This window comes from Leuresthes tenuis, unplaced genomic scaffold, assembly GCF_036924035.1.
Source record: "Leuresthes tenuis unplaced genomic scaffold, fLeuTen1.0.hap1 SCAF_7, whole genome shotgun sequence".
Taxonomy (NCBI): domain Eukaryota; kingdom Metazoa; phylum Chordata; class Actinopteri; order Atheriniformes; family Atherinopsidae; genus Leuresthes; species Leuresthes tenuis.
In genome coordinates, this window is record NW_027325361.1 from 13,046,600 (window position 1) to 13,066,705 (window position 20,106).

At 38.5% G+C, this 20,106-nt stretch overlaps 3 protein-coding genes across 4 annotated transcripts; 2 read left to right on the top strand and 1 right to left on the bottom strand.

Annotated features, from left to right (window-relative positions):
• Positions 1-1,091: 1,091 nt before the first annotated feature.
• Positions 1,092-4,203, bottom strand: dynlt2b (dynein light chain Tctex-type 2B). 2 transcript variants are annotated; one of them, XM_072389358.1, is made up of 5 exons: positions 4,060-4,203; positions 3,106-3,239; positions 2,588-2,657; positions 2,031-2,094; positions 1,092-1,941 (listed from the first exon to the last, which is right to left on the bottom strand). In XM_072389358.1, the coding sequence occupies exons 1-5, from the start codon at positions 4,122-4,124 to the stop codon at positions 1,861-1,863; spliced, it is 414 nt and encodes a 137-aa protein (XP_072245459.1). In that variant the 5' UTR covers positions 4,125-4,203; the 3' UTR covers positions 1,092-1,860. The 2 variants fall into 2 exon arrangements, with proteins under 2 accessions (XP_072245459.1, XP_072245460.1); XM_072389359.1 differs by having other exon boundaries at positions 1,094-1,946.
• An 814-nt stretch (positions 4,204-5,017) lies between these two features.
• LOC140311291 (receptor-transporting protein 3) lies at positions 5,018-6,551 on the top strand. Its single transcript, XM_072388679.1, has 2 exons — positions 5,018-5,258; positions 5,834-6,551. The coding sequence occupies exons 1-2, from the start codon at positions 5,110-5,112 to the stop codon at positions 6,162-6,164; spliced, it is 480 nt and encodes a 159-aa protein (XP_072244780.1). The 5' UTR covers positions 5,018-5,109; the 3' UTR covers positions 6,165-6,551.
• A 4,944-nt stretch (positions 6,552-11,495) lies between these two features.
• LOC140311809 (5-hydroxytryptamine receptor 3C-like) lies at positions 11,496-16,156 on the top strand. Its single transcript, XM_072389353.1, has 10 exons — positions 11,496-11,560; positions 11,671-11,725; positions 11,942-12,105; positions 12,427-12,471; positions 12,594-12,700; positions 13,468-13,637; positions 14,094-14,257; positions 14,421-14,631; positions 15,111-15,296; positions 15,625-16,156. The coding sequence occupies exons 1-10, from the start codon at positions 11,534-11,536 to the stop codon at positions 15,912-15,914; spliced, it is 1,419 nt and encodes a 472-aa protein (XP_072245454.1). The 5' UTR covers positions 11,496-11,533; the 3' UTR covers positions 15,915-16,156.
• The last annotated feature ends 3,950 nt before the right edge of the window (positions 16,157-20,106 follow it).

The window sequence follows — 20,106 nt, forward strand, 5'->3', positions numbered from 1 at the left end:
TCAAAATGATGACCCAGGCACAATCACTGCCCACTATCCTTTCCCCTTCCAAAACACTATTAAATTCTATTAGATTTTTAGGCTGAAAACCTGTGATCACTGTCAGTCTGTTGAACCGTGTCCTCCACACTTTAAGTAAACCCAGGGCAGTGGTTGCAGTGGTGGACTTATTAGTGTGTAAAGCAAAGTGTCATCAGTTACAATGTAATGAATTCTCCTCCTTTGAAGATCTTCTTTTAAAACTGTGTTGTCCTCACCTGATTTTATTCATCTATCGCCCTCCAAAGTCAGCAGCAGAACTCCCAGAGTCTTCATGTGCTCTTGTTTTAAAGTATGAAGGGATTGCTTTTAAGGATGAGTTAAGTACCTGCATTGATGACTCCTTGAATACTTTGAACAGCATCTTTAACTCATTACCGTGGGCCTTGTTTTTATGCTGAGGGTGGGAGTTTGTAGAGTGGTGAAAATGAACAAATGCCTCTGATCACAAGTTTTTACGTGTGAATTAGATAGTAATATAATCATTTGGTAAAGACGACAAGAGCGCATTATTCTCAAAATCTTTTTATCAGCATAACCCCCAGATTGTCTTTCAAAGCTGTCGGCCAGCCGATGAACACAGTCCCTCCCAGTGTCCCAGCTGAAAGTGATGCGGACTGTTGAAAGTTTTTTTTTTTGTTACGTTTTAATGATGCGGAAGAGTCGATCAGTGCTTACACCCTCAGTAAATACTGTGCATTACGCATGCTGGAAAATCCTAAATCACAGTTTAAGACCAGAGCGGACGGAGCCTTTGCAGTCACAGCTCTGACACACTGACATGAGCTGCCCGAGGAGATCAAGCCAGTAGAGTCAGAGTCTTAAAGTCTTAACACATACTTTTATGACAGAGCCTTTCCTTATTTTACTTTTTTTTTTTCAATTGATAGGAATTCTGTCCTAGAAATTCATTATAATTTATACGGCATTGTTTTCGTTACTTGATTAAATACTGTTTTTATTTGCACACCTTCAGGATTATAAAAAATATTCAGCATATTCATTGTTAATTGATTTTATTATATACTACAGTACTACAGAGTGTATTTAAGAATGATCTGTTATAATAACAGTGTTCAACTTTTAATAAAAACATCATTTTAAACACAAACCTGACAGCTGAGACCATGCTGTTTATTTTATGTATAATCAATGCAGATGATCTGAACAAACATTTCCAGTAATAATGGTGACAGATCATAGGTGAGAGTCTGAGGCTTGCCTGGTCTCTGCTGGCCTTGTGGTGCACCAGCTATCTGTTTGTGGTGGGCCCTGCCTCTAGCCCCAGGACAGCTGAGATAGGCTCTACCGTGAATAGAAGAAAATGAACGAAGCTATCAACAATCAGAGATAAATACTGACCTCTACTGTAGCATCAGTGCTAAGTCTAGCAAAGGGGGTGCAAATCTAGCTGGTGAGACATTACATTTCGTTGCTTTCAGTTGTTTTGATTTGCTGCTACAGAATCCAGGGCATCCAAACGACTACTGCAGCACGTCTGCTTGATAACAAATTTGTCTCGAAATGCTGGTGGAGACACTTTTCGATCTGTTCACCCTTCAAAGTAGTTTATCTTGTAAAATCGAAGAGTAAACATGGGAAAGATGACATTTTCACTGGTGAGTGTTGGCTGGCTTATTCAGGAAACCCATTTTATAAACAAACATTTCAACATCTTTCTGTGTTCGTTAATAACCATCTTATCATCTGAAGTCCCAACATCAGCTCAATTGCCATTCAGAGCAGAAGTGACGGTTATCTCTGAAAGATGCACTTCAGAACCTGAAATACTGGCAGCGAGCAGCTCCACCTCACACAGCTTCATACGAAAGTCGTCTCTTTCATCCACGCTCCAGTCCTCAGTAGTAATAGCTTCCAAAAACTGCCACCACACAGAACAAGCTGTCCTATGAAGTAAAGACGTCGTTACTAGAAAAGGGGTTTTACAGAGAAGCCTCCCCCATCCCAAATACACCTCACTGAGCACTTACATTCATGAAGACGTCTTCTGCATAGTTATCTGTGTCAGCGTCCCACAGACACCTGGAGGACATGCTGGAAACACACAAAAAAAAGAGAGCTACGAGACTGGCAAAGGTCATATATTTGAAGGTCTTTCACAAAAATAAAGAAACAAAATGTATGATTTAGTGCCATAAAATCCAGAGATCTTTCATAAACACTGTTTCTTCCGATTTCCCCAAATGTTGAGTCAGTTCAAAATCTTAATTTAACGGGATACTTAAGCATACTGATGTGTGAATAGCAGAGGTTAGTATGTCTGATTAAAATGTGGCACATTATGATCTTTTGCCTTCTATTGCTCCTGCAGATTACAGGACATGCGCTATACAAATATTTATCTTGTTATTTCCTTCACTGTTGCACTTTTTTGCCGATATTACCACTTTCCCATGTTTGGTTTGCACTTTCAATGCAGTGCAGTGCAGGAAATATTGTACTTATTCCCTCCAAAAATGAAAGAAACAAAGCTTAAAACAAAACATAACAGCTGTTTTGTGCTTAAGAGAACTAAACGGTAACTTACTGGACTCCTTGTCCGCGTTGTTCTCCGATGACCACCTGCACGACAAGCTTGTATCTGTCAAATCCAGCAGCTGTGCACAAGGAAATGCAAGGTGCATTTATGCAAATCAGTAGAAAGCAGACAACAAAAAGCTACATTTACTATGTGATGTTCATATACTTAAACACTCTGATTGTATAAAATCAATCTAATCTAAAGGGATATATCGCTGAGTGGGCTTGCACTTCCAGTCGTATCAATCAAAAGCACAAGCAGCAAGATATCTTTAGTTTACATTTAAATCTGTAAGTGTTTGATATTTGATTATCTAATTGACAGCATATTGAGTCTGTAGTTCTGTAGCTGTTTGACTGGTGGGCTGAAGATAAAATGAAACTGTGACGAATGAAAACTGAAACCTAGTGAACTTCCCTGCTGCTCAAATTGAGATGAACAGCTTGTGTTCAAGAAATCCTTTTGAATGGACATAAAAGGATTCTGAATGAAGCGCACACGACGAGGAAGGATGTATCACTTACTCTTCACTTTGTCCTTAATACAGTCAGCCAGTGAATGGGTCAGCTCTGGCACTTTTTCTGGGTCGTATTGCTCTCCAGACAGCTTCTCCCTCACGACTTCACGGACACATTCCTTAACAATGGCCGGCTTAAACCTGGAAGATTCAACAGTGGCAAGCAAGAGTGGAAAACAAACTTTACTCACAGCAAGACTCAGGATTTCCCACACTCTATAACACTTTATTTTACATATAGTAGCCTATAACCCATACGTATAATATTACATAGAGATGTATACGTAAACTGAGCGCCAAAGCTGATTAATACAAGAATACATTGAAACTATCTCAGTTATAACAGTTAAATCTGGAAATAAAAAACAGTGACACAATAGTTTTTATTTCAGCCACTTCCAAAGTGAACTTGGGTCAAAGGTAAATCTTAAATATGGGCCTGAGGTGCAGATTATCCAATTTAATGTGTAGGTATTCAACTCAAAATTGAAGTAGAAATTGTAGCTCTTTCATATTTAGAACCAGCTTCTCAGAGTCCAACATGTGATTGAACCATAGGCTCGGAAGGTGTCCCTCTGTTACTTTCCACATCAACGAGGGAACTAAAAGGTCCGTAGTTGACTCCCAATGTAATATTACCTCAGCTGCTGCTGTCAAGGTCTGAAACTATAGCTCTCGTGTTGTAAATGTTCAAATATTCCCTATAGATGATAAACCGCTTTAACACAGTGCACGGCTGAGGAGATTTTCTTCAGGAATCTACAGCGACAAACTACTGTTAAAAAGTGTCATTTTAGTTATAAAAAAATAGGCGTCCGGCATGTTTACAGACCTTAAAACGGTGTTTTTAATTCATATTTCGGTTACCAAACTTAGCAACAAACTTGCTAGCTAAAAGCTAAGCTAAGCTCAGTTAAACTTTGCCTACAGAAATGCTTTTAAACCAACGTGACCAACTCACTTATGCTGATAATTAGGTCGTATGAGGTATGTATCTGACCCCTCCATGGAGTCTGAACGCGTCATATATCTACAGAAAGCAATTATTGTTAACAAGCTAGGCTTGTCGCTGTAGACGGGATTGTATCCATTACCATAGCAACGTTTTTTTCTCATTTCCTGTTTCAAAATAAGAGAACTTCTCCTCATACGCATTTATGTTAATTGAAATTGAAATAGTAATACACTCCGTGTCTTTTAGCCTGCTGGCTTGGAATTGATATATCGTTAGATCCTTTTTTTTTTTTGCAATTGGTTTATTACAATCAGGCACCATTTGTCCTAATGATTTTCCCCTCTTAAAGGTCTTCTTGATTTTGCCTATTTATTGCAGCCACTGTTCTTTCAAAAATATGCCGGATCTTGCGTCTTAAGTTTTAGTGTTGGTTGCACACATTAAAATGGCCATTTAGGTTTCGAAATGAAGTGATCCCTGGAGGTCTCATGACAAAGTGGTGCTTGACACATTGGTCTGTTTACATGGAAAATAGAGTATGGTATATGGTATGTTGTTGCAAAATGGTGCAACTTGTTGTAAATCATGTTTTCCATACACTAACAGTAGTCTTGCCGGTGCCTATATACTTCACGTCATCAAACAGAGAGAGAAAACAAAACTTAAGTATATTTAAAGAAATGAAACAAAAGACCTGATATAGCTACAGGAGTTAGGAGCAGCATATCTTGTGATGCACTGGTGACCTGCCTCTCTCCCAATGACAGCTGCGATAGATGGAGCGGCGTAACACCTGCAGGTGTCAGTGTTGCATCCAATACTACCAGACAACATTTGACTTTCATTTTCTCCTCAGTCTTCAGTTTAATAAAACTAGACTGAAACCTACGGAAAGCAGTGACACTGTTAAGTTTCGTTTTCTTCCCATTCTGACTCAGTCAAACTCTCTCACCCGGACGATGATCAGTCATTCCCTCAAACTGTTTGTCAGCTGGACTGATCAGCTGTTACTGTTTTGTTTCTTCTTCAGCAAACAGCACATCAGTCACCGAGAGGATGGACGAAGCACGGTGGACTCGTATCTTTGAAGATAAAGCTAAGAAGATGAGAAAACAGGACTCTTGGCAATTGGAGTTTGATGAAGATATTGTGCCTAATCGTCCAAACTACGGCTGGAAGCAGTGCGTCAGAAACACATGCGCAAGGTGAAATCATGTTTACAACCACTGCAGCTGGTTTTGACATAATAGTACTATAGCCACATGTAAAGCTAAAATTCATTCACTATAGTTGCATATTGTCTATTAGGATGTATATGTGTGAATTTTACTCTGTTGAAATTATGTGCAAAAAGCAGCTAACTAAGTTTACTAAAAGTTCAAATAAAGACCTACTTCTTTAGTTAAGATCTGGATTAGAGTAAAACTAGTGTTTGGTGAATAAATAATGCCCCGTATGACAAAAATGTTATCTTCAAGTGTCGGTCTTACGGAAAAATAGCCTCACCAAAGAACCGTTAATTATTGTCTGGATTTAATCATGTAAGCAGGAAGGAGGAGACTTCAACTTATTTTTCCTGACATCACTGTTTCAGTATTACACCATCATTTAACCTGACAGCTGATAATGTGGGTGGGACACTTTGAGGCTGTTTTTTTTTTAATTACTAAATTTTTTTGAGCACACTTTTTTTAAAATTGAAACACACTCTGTAGTTATACTATGAACACTTAATGTTTTCAGATTATAAACAGAATCCATACTTTCTGTCATTTTCAAGGTTCAAATGCACCAGCTGTGGGAGGGGCTGGAGTTCCAACCGAGTGATGGTGCTCTTTCACATGCAGCTGAGAAACATGAGGGGTACCATCAAGATTAGGCCCCTCTATCAGAAGTGCAAGAACTGCAGTGAAGGTCCTATGGAGAAGCCCAGCATTGAAACTGGCAGCATCTACGTCCTCATGGAGAATCTGGTGGAGAAAATAAGAGAGAAATGCTACCATGAAAACACTGGTCCAAAGTTCAGGCATTTCAAAAGCTATGATGGCAACAATCCCCATGAGCCTGCGCACTGTCAGGGCTGTAAGCTAGGAATCTGTAAGAGGAGTTGAGTCAGCTTTTTATTAACATCAGTGTATGAAGAATGATCTTTAATGTGAAAAATCTCCATAGTACGGCAGGCTTTCCCTCCTGTCTACAACATTTCCTCCTCTATGATGTTACATTTTGACTCTTTTCATTGACATTTTCTTAAACATTTACTGTAATTTTTGAGTGCTTTTATAGATGTTACAAACCTTTTTGTTACAGTTAAGGCTTTGTCTTTTGAACTTTTTGTTTCTTTGAGAGAAAGTGCTTCATAGATAAAGCTGAACTGAGTTTTTATTCTGTCTTGCTGACTACAAGCATAGCTACATAAACCTTGCGCAAGAAATTAAGCAAATCTATTTGTGTTTTTTGTATTTACTGTCTACAAATAAATCAAGTAAAAAAGTGAATTCGGCTGCTTTCATGCAAAATTTTCTGTCAAGGCCTCATCAGCTGAAGCTGTGCTGCAGCAGCGGGCGTCGATGACGTCATCCCAGTAGACGAATGTGTAGAAAGCCCTCTATAAGCCCCCCGATAGCCACCAATAACAACAATATTGCAGCTATGAACTAACAGTGCAACAGTAAACGTTCATTCAGTCATTCTTTTTAAAGTATTGGTGAAATAAAGACAGATAACGCCTTATTTAGAGGCTGCATCGTCTATGGCCCCGTTCACTCCATTATATGAATATCGAGGAATCTAAATATCTTCCGAAGGACGCCGACTTTCACCAAACTGTTCTCGGTGAGTAGATGAACGTATTTCCTGCCAGAAAAAAGGTCCAGGTTTAAAAATACAGGAGTTCCCCTTTAAAGTGAGATGTTGGTTCCTAACTGAGAATTCCATATTGATTGGACTAGTGTCATCAACCCAGAGGGGTAAACATTGTGTGGACATCTTAATTGGTCATCATTTAGAAATGTATGAGCCCACAGGGGAGGAAGAAAATGCATTTGTATGCCTCCTTTTATTGAGGCTAATGTGACACATGACATGATCATTGCATTCAGTATTAGTTATCCTTACCTTCAGGGCATTGATCGGGTACAAATTACAATTTGTGACTGAATAGTTCTATGGCGAAACATTGAAGCTGCAAACGAGATTAAAGTGCAGTTAGATTTCTTCTAAGGTTTATTACACTAAAATAGTGTTTGCACACTTCAACATGCATGGCTCTCTGGGAAGTTATGATGTTCTACTGTTTAGTGCTGAGCATGTTTTTTTTTGTCTTTTCTTGATTTATAATATCTTTTATCTTTTTACCACTCAGTTGTGCTGATTGTTATGATACTGGCATCATATAAGAGGGATTTATTGCAGTTATCAAGTCTAAGTTGGGCATAAAGTTGAAGCAAAGCAATGACTATGAGAAGACCTAGTCTGATATAAGGAATAATGTAAAAAAAAAAAAATGTCCCAACAAGGGTCAACAGCAAGATCTCCTGAAAACAAGCTCAGAATAAACTGACCTATCAACAATAAAATGTTGTTTTTTTAATCCCAGGTGTAGAAAATATAAGGATAACGAATACATTTTACAGTTCAAATGTATCATTACTACATAAACTTATCTACAGATACAATTACGCATCAGTGCTTGACAATTTTATCTCTATCTGCATTTGGCCAAAAGTTCTCATAATTCATATTACATCCTTTACTGCTTCCCTATGACTGGGAATAAACTGGAAAGAATCTTTTTAAAAATAGGTGGCCAGTGCTGTATGTGCCAAATAAGAGGTACCTATATTTTTAAAAACTTTTCAGAGATGGTTTTATTCAGAATGGACCATTGTACAAGCCATGCGACTGCTGTATTGTTCATAAACTTATGGAAAACTATATGCGTTTTTGCCCTACTCTTCTGATTTATGCAAGATTTATGGCAGGCCTTTCAGCATTCTACAGTATACAATGTATTTATGTTAAAGTGGAGCAATTATTCAAATAAAATAAAAAGTGCAGATACCTACTGTATGCTGTCTGAGGAGCAGCATGTGATCAGCAGGTGTCAGTGTGGAGTTCAATACGACCAGATTAAGTTGCACTTTCATTTCTACCTCAGTCCTCCCATTCTGGGTACTTGAAACTTACGAAAGCTTGGTTGTTAAGTTTTGTTTTACTCAGTACTGCAGTCAAAGTTTTCACCCTGAAGAGGAGGAGTCATTCTCACAAGTTGTTTGCACACTGTACAGATCAGCTGTTGAAGTTGTTATTGTTATTCCAACCAAGAGCTCTACTTAAACTGAAAGGATGGATCCAAAGGAATGGAGAAGCAGCTTTAACAAAAAAACAAGGATACTTAATCAAGCACACACTTGGCGTTTGGAGTTTGATGACAATATCATGCCTGACCAGCTAAACACAGGCTGGAGTCAGTACATCAGGAAGACAAGTGCAAGGTCAGCGTTCTGGACTTCTGTTACTGTATTTATAGCAGTTGGTTATTATGAAATCTACATCATATTAAGATCAATTACAGTTGTATCATGTCGATTAAGAGTCCTATATTTGAAGAAAACAAACTAGAGGGTAAACACCATGACTTTGTCTGTAGTACATTTATGGCACAAAAACAATTCCATAACATCACATAGTTGATATTTTTAGCCAATCAATCGGTATTTGAACCTATTTTTGTAGTTTTTTGGGTTAGTGAGCCTTCTTTGCAAAAGTAACTGATTTGATCAAGGTTACCCAAAAACAAATCTTGGTAAAAAAAGCCAATGGCCTAAGTTTATAAACTTAAAATATACTATGACACTCTTACTCTTGATTTGTTGCTGCAATAAAGAAATTCCTACTTGATCTCATTTTCAAGGTTCAAATGCACTAAATGTGGGAGAGGCTGGCCCTCCAACCATGTGATGGTGATCTTTCACATGCGTCTGATGAATGGGGAGGGAACTGTCAAGGCGAGGCCGTTCCGTCAGGACTGCAAGAGGTGCACCAGTCCTCCTATGGAGAAACCCAGAATTGAGAGCGACAACATGGACGTCCTCATGGAGAAGCTGGTGGAGAAAATAAGAATAAAGTGCTACCATGAATACCTTGGTTCTGGCAACAAGCAGTTCAGAAGTCTTGACGTCAAGAGTCCACATGAACCCAATCATTGTGAGGGCTGTAAATTAGGAATCTGTAAAAGGGAATGAGTTTATCATGTCATGACATAATTACAATGATCTATTTACCATTGAAAGAAACATATAAAATGTGCTTATACTATTGCATAAAGCTTTGCTGGCTATAGAATTTATATATTTGTAATTTATGAAGTGGGTATTTACTGTCTACATATATATAGTATATGTATTAGATTTGAAATGTAGTGTGTCTTCTTTCATGTGTAATTATGAGGCTAAACCTCTGCAAATGTCATTGTCAATGTCATCATTCTTCTTTTGTATCCAAAGTTTAGAGTCTATGATGTCCCAGAAAAGATGTGCCACACTGTGTTTACACTTATGAAGCAAACTGCGCCCTCGGTCTATCAAAAACACTGCTTAATCTCAAACTCGATTGTTTAATAAAGGAAAATAAAGTTTTGTCTTTCTCAGAGGAAAACAAAAGTATGCACAGTTATCAGACATTTTTAGTGTGAACGGACTTTGAATGAATGAATCATTTTTTTCCTCTCCAAAGTCAATTTTCATCTTTAGATGATCTTTAGAGTAGCTGCTACATCCTGGAAAATATTCAATGAGAAACCCTACAGAGAAACCATATTACATTTTCAACATATGCCATGAACTTCCCATCCATCGTGTGTCACTTCATTTCATGACACAGCCTCTCAAATGCCATTTAAAGATACACTGTAAAGCTAAACTTCAGTATCTTTCACATTTGCTGACTAGCCAACCAATGGAGTACCTGTCCATGGTGTAGCATCATCCTGAATAAGGATCACAGCCTGATCAGATGCTACAGACTTCTTCCTGCACCAGTTCTTTCAGACATTATATCCTCAGGATTTTATGTGCCATCAGTCCGATAAAATCCAACCAGTTCATCGTTTGTGATATAGTAGCCCATTCCAGTGCTATTCCTCCAGTTTGCTGGTGTCTGACTAAGGTGGCGCCCTATGTCCTTATCAGCACAGGCCCAACTATCTGCTCCATCCTCAGTCACCATTACTTTAGAATTTACATAACATCCAACTAGGTACAGGTATTTCTTGGTTTAATCCAGACATCTCAACTTGTGGCTCTTACTCACTGGCCGTTGTGTTTCTCTCAACCATTTCTCTGAGCTTCTGACACCATGTACTTCTGGTAAGTACCAGTATATTATAGTTCTGGAACAAGACAATGGAGGTAAGTTCACATGCGGTATCCTCATCTTTCATTATTCTGAAGTTTTTTTGCACTTGAAACTGTTTCTGACTTGCAATCAAAATGTTCTGAAGATCATGCCTTCAACGTTTAGCTCATTTAAGAGCGTTGCATCTGTCCCAAAGGTATTTTCAGAAAATGTAACTTTTTTTTGTTGTGACTTAAAGAAAAATTTGGACCTATCTTACCTGAGGTGATAATTATTAACTTAATAAGTTAATAAGTTTTTGATTTATTCTGGAAAACCATTCCATCGAAACAATAAATCAGTCAACATATCATTTAAAAATGAAAACCTATAAATATCAAGCTTCACATGATTTGGAGTAATGATGTTCATGGGACTAGTTATTAGGTCAGGGCACTCTTTTATTTGATAGTAAGGATCACCACGGCTATCAGCTGTAGTACATAGTAATAGATTCCATCTTTCTACAAATAAGCCATTTTCTCTTTCATAGCTAACATTTTATTTCTTTAGAGCAACACACTGAGACAGACAACTTCTTGAAGAACAATAATAATGATGTATTATACAGAAAAAAACAAGTCATTTTGATGCATTCCGACAAACTTGTTACGTAAAATGCAAACAGGTTTGCTGGCAGGAGGGTTGGGCAGAAACCAGAGGACACCTGTGTCTCACACGGCGTCCACTATTTATTTGCTTGTGACCATCAGGTGTGACTCTGACGCTGCTGTGGTCAGTCATCGCCAACTGTAAGTCACACACTGAGGTGCATATCATTAACTGTGGTTTGAGTTTGCTTGGTATGAAAACAACAACGAGGAAAGCAGCCGCTCTGCCTTGAATTTTTCTTTTCCCACATCATTTGGCAGGGGTTTGTCCACATCACGCTCTGGCTGAACTGTGTATGTATATCTGGGACACGAAGGCAGTCTCGCAAGAGCTGGTGTGCCAGGTAAGCGGCAGGTATGCTTTCAGTCCAGTTATGTTTTGAGTTAATATTTCAAATGAATATATAATATGATATGATATTATTCTGTGGTCCTCAGCTAGGTTCATCTGACAACTGCAGAAAGACAACAACATGGCAGTCAAGCATACAACTTTGAAGGTAAAGTATCTCCTCCTGCTACATAATCTGTGTCATAAAGTGTCATTCCTGAGGCTGTTTATGAAAATCTTAAATAATTCATCCATCAACTTTACTTCTCTTGGTTCCAGTGGCTCTTTCCATCAGTCATGCCCACCCTGGTTGTGCTCGTTATTTTCATGCCAGGTGAGTTTTTTGCCATGCGCAACTTGAGTATCTGAGTTTCTTTTAACCAGCAGGATAAAGAGCAATAAAATACTCTTTTACTTCTGTTAACAAAAGCAGAGATAATCCTCAGAAAGTCATTTTTAAATATGTTGTCGTATATTTTTTAATGACAAGTCAAAGCATTTTGACATATCAGTCAACTTCTCGCGTCTTGTCTTTGAATCCTCTCATCAGCTCTGTGCTGCTCCATTGAGCTGAATTGCTCTAAGCCAGACCAAATCAGCCTGCTGAAGGCTCTGCGTCCCGTCTTTAACCTGAGTGCCATAAGGCCTGTCCTGGACCCAAAGACCTACACCAACATCAGCATGCGCTTCACGTTGTATGGAATACTTGGAGTGGTATGTATGTTCAGCAATGCATTGAAAATGATGATGACGATACTATAGGATGTGCTGACTGTGTGAAGAAAGAGTGAGATTTACGACTTTTTCTTCACTTATATTTGGGAAAACATCAAGCTTTAGGGAAAGGTAACCTTTGAACTCATTATTTTTACATCAGGAAGAACTTTATATGGGTGTAATTTACTATTGTTTACTTCTGACAAATATTAACAAATCAGCAACTTTACGTTGTTGGACTAATATCCATAATATTACACAGAGAAGAGATACTGTCATTGTTTTTTAAGTCTTAAGGTCACTCTTCTTCTCTTCCAGGATGAAAAGGCTCAGCTCCTGGTCACCTACATTTGGCTACATTATGTAAGTAGTGCAATCCACCTTTTATTTCTTTCTAGAATTAGCTGTGGAGCTTTATTTAGTAATTGCTATTACTGCAGGTGGCATACGCACTGTGAACATTGACATCAGTTTTGTTATTGTAGTGGTGGATGAACGAGTTTGTCAGCTGGGACGAAATCCAGTGTGGTACCAAGAGGATATCCCTACCCAAACATAAGTTTTGGCTTCCAGACATTGTGATCAACGAGTTGTGAGTTCCACATTCACAAGCAATTGATACATCTTAAAAGATTCACTGTATAAAAAGTCCAGTGAGTAGAGTCATCTGAAGACAAGCATCTTTAATAAGAAGCCTACAATTTAAATCTGTTAGTTTGCCTGTAAGGATCGTTCCACTCCTCTGGCCTGTGGCATTCAACCCGAGAACATCAGTTCCTACTGAACATTTTGAAAATTCTGCAGTTATTTGGTTGATATTTTTTGAATATTTAAATATCGGGACTTCGGTAACAGCTGTATGAGGTGTACTCATTAGAGCCTTTCAAATATGGGCTCCAAAGAGTGCAGCTCATTTACATCAATTAGGCTTTTGCCTCAACTTGCAAATCTTGTTAGTCTATTGAATCCATTTTTTGCTCTTCTTTTTCTAAAACTCGCTGACAGTATTATAAGTCAGAAATCTGCCAGCCTTGTCCTTGGATTTCATCACTGTGGTTTTATTGCACAAGATTACCATTAATATTTCATAATGTTTTTCCATAACGTTTTCTATTTAAAATCCAGTAAGACGGTTATGTGAAGTAAATTAGGTGATCACTGATGGAAAAGTAATTTTTTTCCAATTTTATGTTGGATGTCATGTTGCAAATTAAACTAATCTTCAGCAGCTTTATTTTGAAGTTGCAAATCAAAAATGACATACAAATAGGATTTCCTACCAAAGGGTACACTTCAGCTTTACTGCTTTTGTTAAAGGTGTCATGCTCTCGTTTAACATCGCTCGCTCTGATCTTGCAGTATGGAGGAAAACAAAGCACCATCTGTCCCATATGTGTACCTGCACAACAACGGTAAGGTGCATTACTCTCTGCCTGTCAAGATTGTGAGCTCCTGTAACCTCGACATCTACACCTTCCCCTTCGACATACAAAACTGCACACTGACTTTCAACTCCTACATCTACTATGGTGAGTCCCAACTCCAAATTTTAATTTCCGAATTCGCAGAGCTCGTAGGAAACAAGTTATCTTTACCCCAAAGTAAAGAAAAATTTTAAAAAACACATATTAATGACAGATTTGTCTGTTTTAGAAATATTGTTTATAATACCTTGGAACACCTGGGTTTTCTCACTGCGAACAATGATATCAACAAAGACAAAATAATGTACAACAGCTTGGATTGACTGTATGTCTTGGTGGTATTATACTGGAGATGCACTATGAAAACAACCTGCTGTATCAATAATGTTATAACGCAGTTTTGCTGTTTTTCCTCACCTCTTTCCTTATTGCTTTGCTGTGACTCCATTCAACAACAATGTCGTGTCAGAAGACAAATTGTGGAAAAAGCCACAACAGCTATGATTAAATTACATTAAGGTGGATGACTGAGCTCAGCTCTGTTGACCCTTCTCTCTGCAGCGATTGATATCAGGATTTTCCTCGGGAGACCTGCAGACAAAATCACAAAGATCTCAAAGGAATTGATGACCACCATGGGTGAATGGGAGTTGCTAGATATCACCGCCGAGAAACTGGTGAACGATGACGAAACAGGTCTTTTCACGGACAAGCTTGCATTTAATGTAGGTTGATAGGAATGTGTACACATTGTAGCAAAAAGAATGTAAACTGATATTCATTATTCCGAAAATCTTTTGCATTTGTAAGTCCTAAAAATTCTGTCCTGGTTAGGCAGCTGGAGTAAAGAAATATATGGCTGAGTTGTGGCAAAAATCCTCTCCTCAGATCAGAGTGCGGCGTCGGGCCACCATGTATGTGGTGAACCTCCTCATCCCCAGCTGCTTTCTCATCACGGTGGACCTCTTCAGCTTCCTGCTGCCTCCACAGAGTGTGGACCGATCCTCATTCAAGATGACGCTCATCCTGGGTTACACCGTCTTTCTGCTCATCATGAACGACCTGCTGCCCATAACCGGAAACACCATACCTCTCATAAGTATGAGCCTGAAGCGGTTCATAGATGACTGTGGTTCATTTGGATCTTGAGCTGCTGTTCGCAATAAGTAGAGCAGCAGCTTTATTACAAAGTTACAGTACCTTTTCAAGGCTCTGTTTGCACAATCACATTGTGAGCAAATCAGTTACTTAGAAAACTAAGTTGATAGCAAAGAGCAGTTTCATGGAGAGCTGCTGTTGCGTTCAATTTAATTCAAAGCTGTTGTTCCTTATTCATATCACTTGTTCAGGTCATTCTAGCCTGCACATATTTATGCTCTTAACCACAGCTATATTTTCTGCTTTAGCTATGAAAAGTGTATGTTACTGTGGTTTTAGTTTTCATTGAAAAAATAAATACAAGTTCATATTATGTTTACATTTCCAGAGCATGTTAGTATAAAGATGTTGACCTGTGAACATGCAGGTATCCGCATTCTGACATTGTTCATCATTTGTGGGTCTGTCTCTTTCTGCCAGATGTGTTCTTCTCTCTCTGTCTGGCTCTGATGGTTGCCAGCCTACTGGAGACAATCCTCATCACCAACCTGCTGTGCTGTTCAGCTAATTTCTCTCCAGTCCCACAATGGATCCAAGTTGTTGTTCTGAAATATATGGGCTTTTTTGTTTGTATGCCACGAAAAACTAAGAAACCAAGAGAGTCAGGTATGTAACATAAGGATTTATATCAAGTCATTGGTAGCAAATCCTGTCCTGTTTGCTGTTTTCTTACTTACAGACGGATGGCTGTTGTGGTGGTGTGGTGACTTCAGATGGTAACAGAAGTCCACTGCTTCACATGCTGTTGTGCCAAGTGCACAACTGTTGAACACAATCTCATCTAGGACCACCACAACAGTCTCCCATCTAGTCAGCAGGACAAAATGATATTGAAACTTTGAAATAATACCATAGCGAGATGTTGCACCTTTTTCTGTTTGATTTTTCTTGCAATTGTTTCATTAAAATTCATCCATTTGTCTCATAAAAATAGGAACAAAGATCGGCGCTGTGGTGGCAAAGAACAAATCTGATGAAGGGCCCCCAGAGAACGGGGGGCTCGCTGAGGAAGACAAAGCCCTGCAGGAGCTGAGGAGCCTGGGTAATGTCCTCCACACCATCCGCTGTGAGGTGGAGGAGCAGCAGAAAGGGAGCCAGAGCTCGGATGAGTGGATCCAGGTGGGTTTCATCATAGACCGCCTGCTGTTTGGCCTCTACATCCTCTTCATATCAGTCAGCTTCATTACCATCATCATTATTTGGGTGAACTCTTACAACCAGTAGGTTTCTGTTGTATGTTTGAAAACGCTCCATTTAGGAAGCTAGCAATTCAAAAGTTTGTTAAAAGTAGATCAATATGCTGTATTTGCTTTAGAGGATTTCAAACACTGCTTTATTGGAGCCAACGTATTTATGCAACCCACATATATGATATACATATAGCACTGTTTAGAATTATTAATGTTCATAATATTGTGTTGGAATTTAACCAATTTACAAATCCATTAGAAGGAGTTTTGAGTCTTTTGTGTTATGCTGTGCAACTTTTAATTGCGGTAAAGCATTGTACACTAAATAAAATTACTTGGAAAGTTTAATTCAGCTTTTGGTTGACATTTATTTTAACTTTTCTTTTTCATTTGAGCATCAGCTTTCAATGGTAATGTTACAGAAAATTAAAATCTATAGGAAATGCTAGCATATGCTGATTGGAGCTGAGTGAACATGTTCTAAAACTGTTATTATCTATTAACAGTTTCTAAAATCAAAATATGACACTGAATACCAGCTACAATTATAATTTATACCAAATAAGCGTCAACAACTTTATCTTAAATAAGCCGATTTACAACAAAGTAGTAGCTCGAATCAAGTTTGTTTACTTGCATGAGTTTTAATCTTACAAACTTTTAATCTTAAGGATGCAGTTATTATTACTTCCATTCCAGTTCAGTTTTCCTGATGAAGTTTGAATATCCATATCAAAGCAACAGGTCTACTGATACACCTCATGGTCAAAAGTATGTGAGCATCTAATCCCATGGGCATCAGTCCTTCTCCTCACCCACTGAGACACAAGAGTAGGACAGATGTCGGGCACTGATGCTGGGAGATGAGTTCATCAGAGCTCCACCGGTTTAAAATATCATCACATGTTGTCACATTAAGATTTTCCTGAATTGGACCTGGAAGGCATCGCTTATCACATGTATGGCTGAAGCCTATATGAGCATCTACTTGCAATGCCTTTCTTTTAATGATTAAAGCCTTAAAACTCTCATTTCTGCCATACAACTCTTGGATAACAAAACGGCTCTTACGTATCTCCAAGTCCTGAAATGGTTTCCAGTTGGTTTGAAGTTGTGGTATTCAGAAAATACCACATTTTACATTAGGATACATTATTTCTATAGATATTGTTAGAAAAAAACAAAAAAGTTTGTTAAATTTACCTTTTTCAAGTAGGGCCTCAAGTCTGTCCAAACAGATTTACAGGACAGCCCTCACCACTTGCACACTACTCAAACTAACAACCACTGTTGACCTAATGTTAATGTTTTTAGTGCTGCCCGCTGAAAGACAAGCCTTCTAAGCTTCTATTCATCCTCATCTCTCTGCTCATGCATGGTAAGTACTGCTTCTGTAAGATATCAGTACAGCATTTATATGAATACTCTGTTTGTTTTTGTTATTTTCATGAGTTTATCTTCTCGTACTTATGTTTATAAAACTAGAAACCTTTCACCTCAGTGAGATATAGTAATAGTTTTAGGCTAAGTGAGACTTTTGCATGTGCAAACAATGAGAGAATGAGCTTTTCTACTTACTGTAGATCTGAAGTTGTGTCTCGCCACTTTAACCAAAACATTTTAGCTGACAATTCGAACCCTTGGGTCAACAAATTGAAGTTACAACACATTAAAGTGGTAAAAACGACCCTCACTGTTGCACCCACTAAAAGTGTAAAAGTAGAAGTATTTGAGGGCAGATTCAGTGATTGTTTGGGTCCTTTTCAATCAGAAGTTTTGCTGTTAAATATCGACTTGCCATAATGACTCTTTTTCTCACTCTGATGCTGATTCAGATGCAGGCTTTCTGTAGGATACTCATGTTACAGAAAAGATTTATTGTTGTATACCATCAGGGAAACAGCTTTTGATACAAGCTCACTTTTGAAAATGAAGACATTTTATCTCTTCTTTCTTCTGTAGCCCCATGCAGCTCTGCCATTCTGAACTGCTCTCAACCTGATGCACCTTCACACTTGAGTGCACTTCAGTCAGTCTTCAACTTGAGCCCCATTCGACCAGTCGTGAATATGTCGAACCCGACTACCGTCGACATTTACTTCACCCTGTTTGGTATTTTGGGAGTGGTAAGAGACGCAACCTTAATGTAAAATATATTTAGTGTAAGCCCATATCGATACTTTCTGCATATAGCTGTGCTGGATAAAGAAAAAAATCTTTTTTGTCAAATCATCATCCTTTTTTAACTTCATACGGTCAAAACATCATTCCATAAAAGGAAATGTGTGATTCATGTTGATTTTTCTTTAGGATGAGAAGGCCCAGGTCCTGACAACATTTATCTGGCAAAAACTAGTATGTACTTTCTTTAGAATCAACATCACTTTGATTGTCTTAGTCAAGCCTTGAAAGTCAGGCAAATGAATTGTCAGTTTATCACATTGTAAAATCAAACTACATGATACAAAAATCTCAGATAGTTCCTGGTGATGGTCCCGTTCAAGTGGAAACATGTTCTATGTTGTGGTCAGGAGTGGAGAAATGAATTTTCCGTGTGGGACCCAGACGAGTGCGGTTCTAAATGGATTGCGGTTCCACGAAAACTGCTCTGGGTACCAGATATAGTCATCAATGAATTGTAAGTCCCATCTCTGCAGAACAGCCCAAATTTCACTGTAGGCTGAGTAATTTCAGGCGGTATACAACACACTGTTGTGTCATATTTTTGTAGCAGCAGAGCTATCGTTAAGCCCAAGTCTATGGCCCACGAACGTGCAGATAACCATCTGTTATCTTTCCTGAATATCTGCCAGATTTCAGTCACTTTGAGTCCTCTCTGAAGACATTGTTTGTCAACAACCCTGTGGGGGTGTGTCTTAATACTAAGAAATTACATATATTTTGCAAAAGAAATTGACTTTAAGAGCTGTTACATTTATCGGATTCTTTGTCTCATGTTATCCTACAGTATGGAGAAAAACACTGCTCCATCTGTCCCGTACACCTACCTCTTTTTTAAAGGCAGGGTTATTGATGAACAGCCTGTCAGAGTCGTCAGCTCCTGCAGTCTGGACATCTACTTGTTTCCATTTGATACTCAGAACTGTACTTTCAGCTTCAACTCCTACATACACCATTGTAAGTCGAGCTGTTTTTCCCCGTAAAAGTTCATTCATATTAAACTAAGAGGAGCAGCTTCATCTGACCCATAACATTGTTTTCCTTCCAGCAAATGACATTCAGCTTGAACTCTTGGATTCTTCAGATGAAATTCTTCGGAGGTCTAAAGAAGTGATGTCAACGATGGGCGAATGGTCATTAGTAGGACTCACAGCAAAGAAATCTGTTCTGCCAAGTTCATCTGGACAAACTTATGATGAGATTCGTTTCTCTGTAAGGCACTGGAGTAAATGCTGTTCATTCAATCATATTCAAAGACAACAAAGATGATGATCCAGGTTTACAGGATGTTACGTTTTGTTAGGATATAATCTAGAATCCATAGGTTAGATTACATTTTCAATTATTTTTCTGCATCATTTGCTTCTGGCAAGAAGGTTGGAGGGCTGAGTAAAGAGATCACACACAACAAGAAGTCTGCAACAACAAGAAACACACACTTCACTTTACATTTTGCTTTAGGACCACTGCAAACAAATAAATATTGCAAAACACCTTAGGGCAGCATTATGATTGTGTTTATCACAATTTAAAAATGTGGGGGTGAAAAGCAAATATTTATAGTATAAATCTGATATTTTTGTACGGAAAAGTGCAAACTAATTGTGGAGCTGTATGTACTTTCTGTACATCTATCTGTGAGATTCACTATGCACTTCATATTTGTCAACCCTGCTGCAGATCTCTGTGCGGCGCCATTCTACCATGTATGTCATGAACCTCCTCATCCCCAGTTGTTTCCTCATCACAGTGGACCTCTTCAGCTTTATGTTGCCTCCACAAAACATTGACCGCTCCTTATTCAAGATGACCCTCGTCCTGGGCTACACTGTCTTCCTTCTCAGCACAAATGATCTGCTGCCCATTACTGGAAACACCATACCTCTCATAAGTCAGTTACCAGTAAATCTATGGATACCTTTTGGCCTTTGGTTTTAGTTTCCACAGCACAAAATGTTGCAAACTTGCAAAAGGTTCGAGTTAGGAGTTAGAAATAGTTGGCCAGTGTGAGAAAAGTACCCATTTTACCATTTCAGGGTTCACAT

Coding starts and splice junctions, on each gene's coding strand:
- dynlt2b (XM_072389358.1), bottom strand. CDS start 4,124: ATGACGCGTTCAGACTCCATGGAGGGGTCAGATACATACCTCATACGA. Junction 3,240..4,059: donor CGACCTAATTATCAGCATAA/GTGAGTTGGTCA, acceptor TGAATCTTCCAG/GTTTAAGCCGGCCATTGTTA. Junction 2,658..3,105: donor TATTAAGGACAAAGTGAAGA/GTAAGTGATACA, acceptor CCTTGTGCACAG/CTGCTGGATTTGACAGATAC.
- LOC140311291 (XM_072388679.1), top strand. CDS start 5,110: ATGGACGAAGCACGGTGGACTCGTATCTTTGAAGATAAAGCTAAGAAG. Junction 5,259..5,833: donor GTCAGAAACACATGCGCAAG/GTGAAATCATGT, acceptor GTCATTTTCAAG/GTTCAAATGCACCAGCTGTG.
- LOC140311809 (XM_072389353.1), top strand. CDS start 11,534: ATGGCAGTCAAGCATACAACTTTGAAG. Junction 12,701..13,467: donor GACATTGTGATCAACGAGTT/GTGAGTTCCACA, acceptor CTGATCTTGCAG/TATGGAGGAAAACAAAGCAC. Junction 14,258..14,420: donor CGGACAAGCTTGCATTTAAT/GTAGGTTGATAG, acceptor TCCTCTCCTCAG/ATCAGAGTGCGGCGTCGGGC.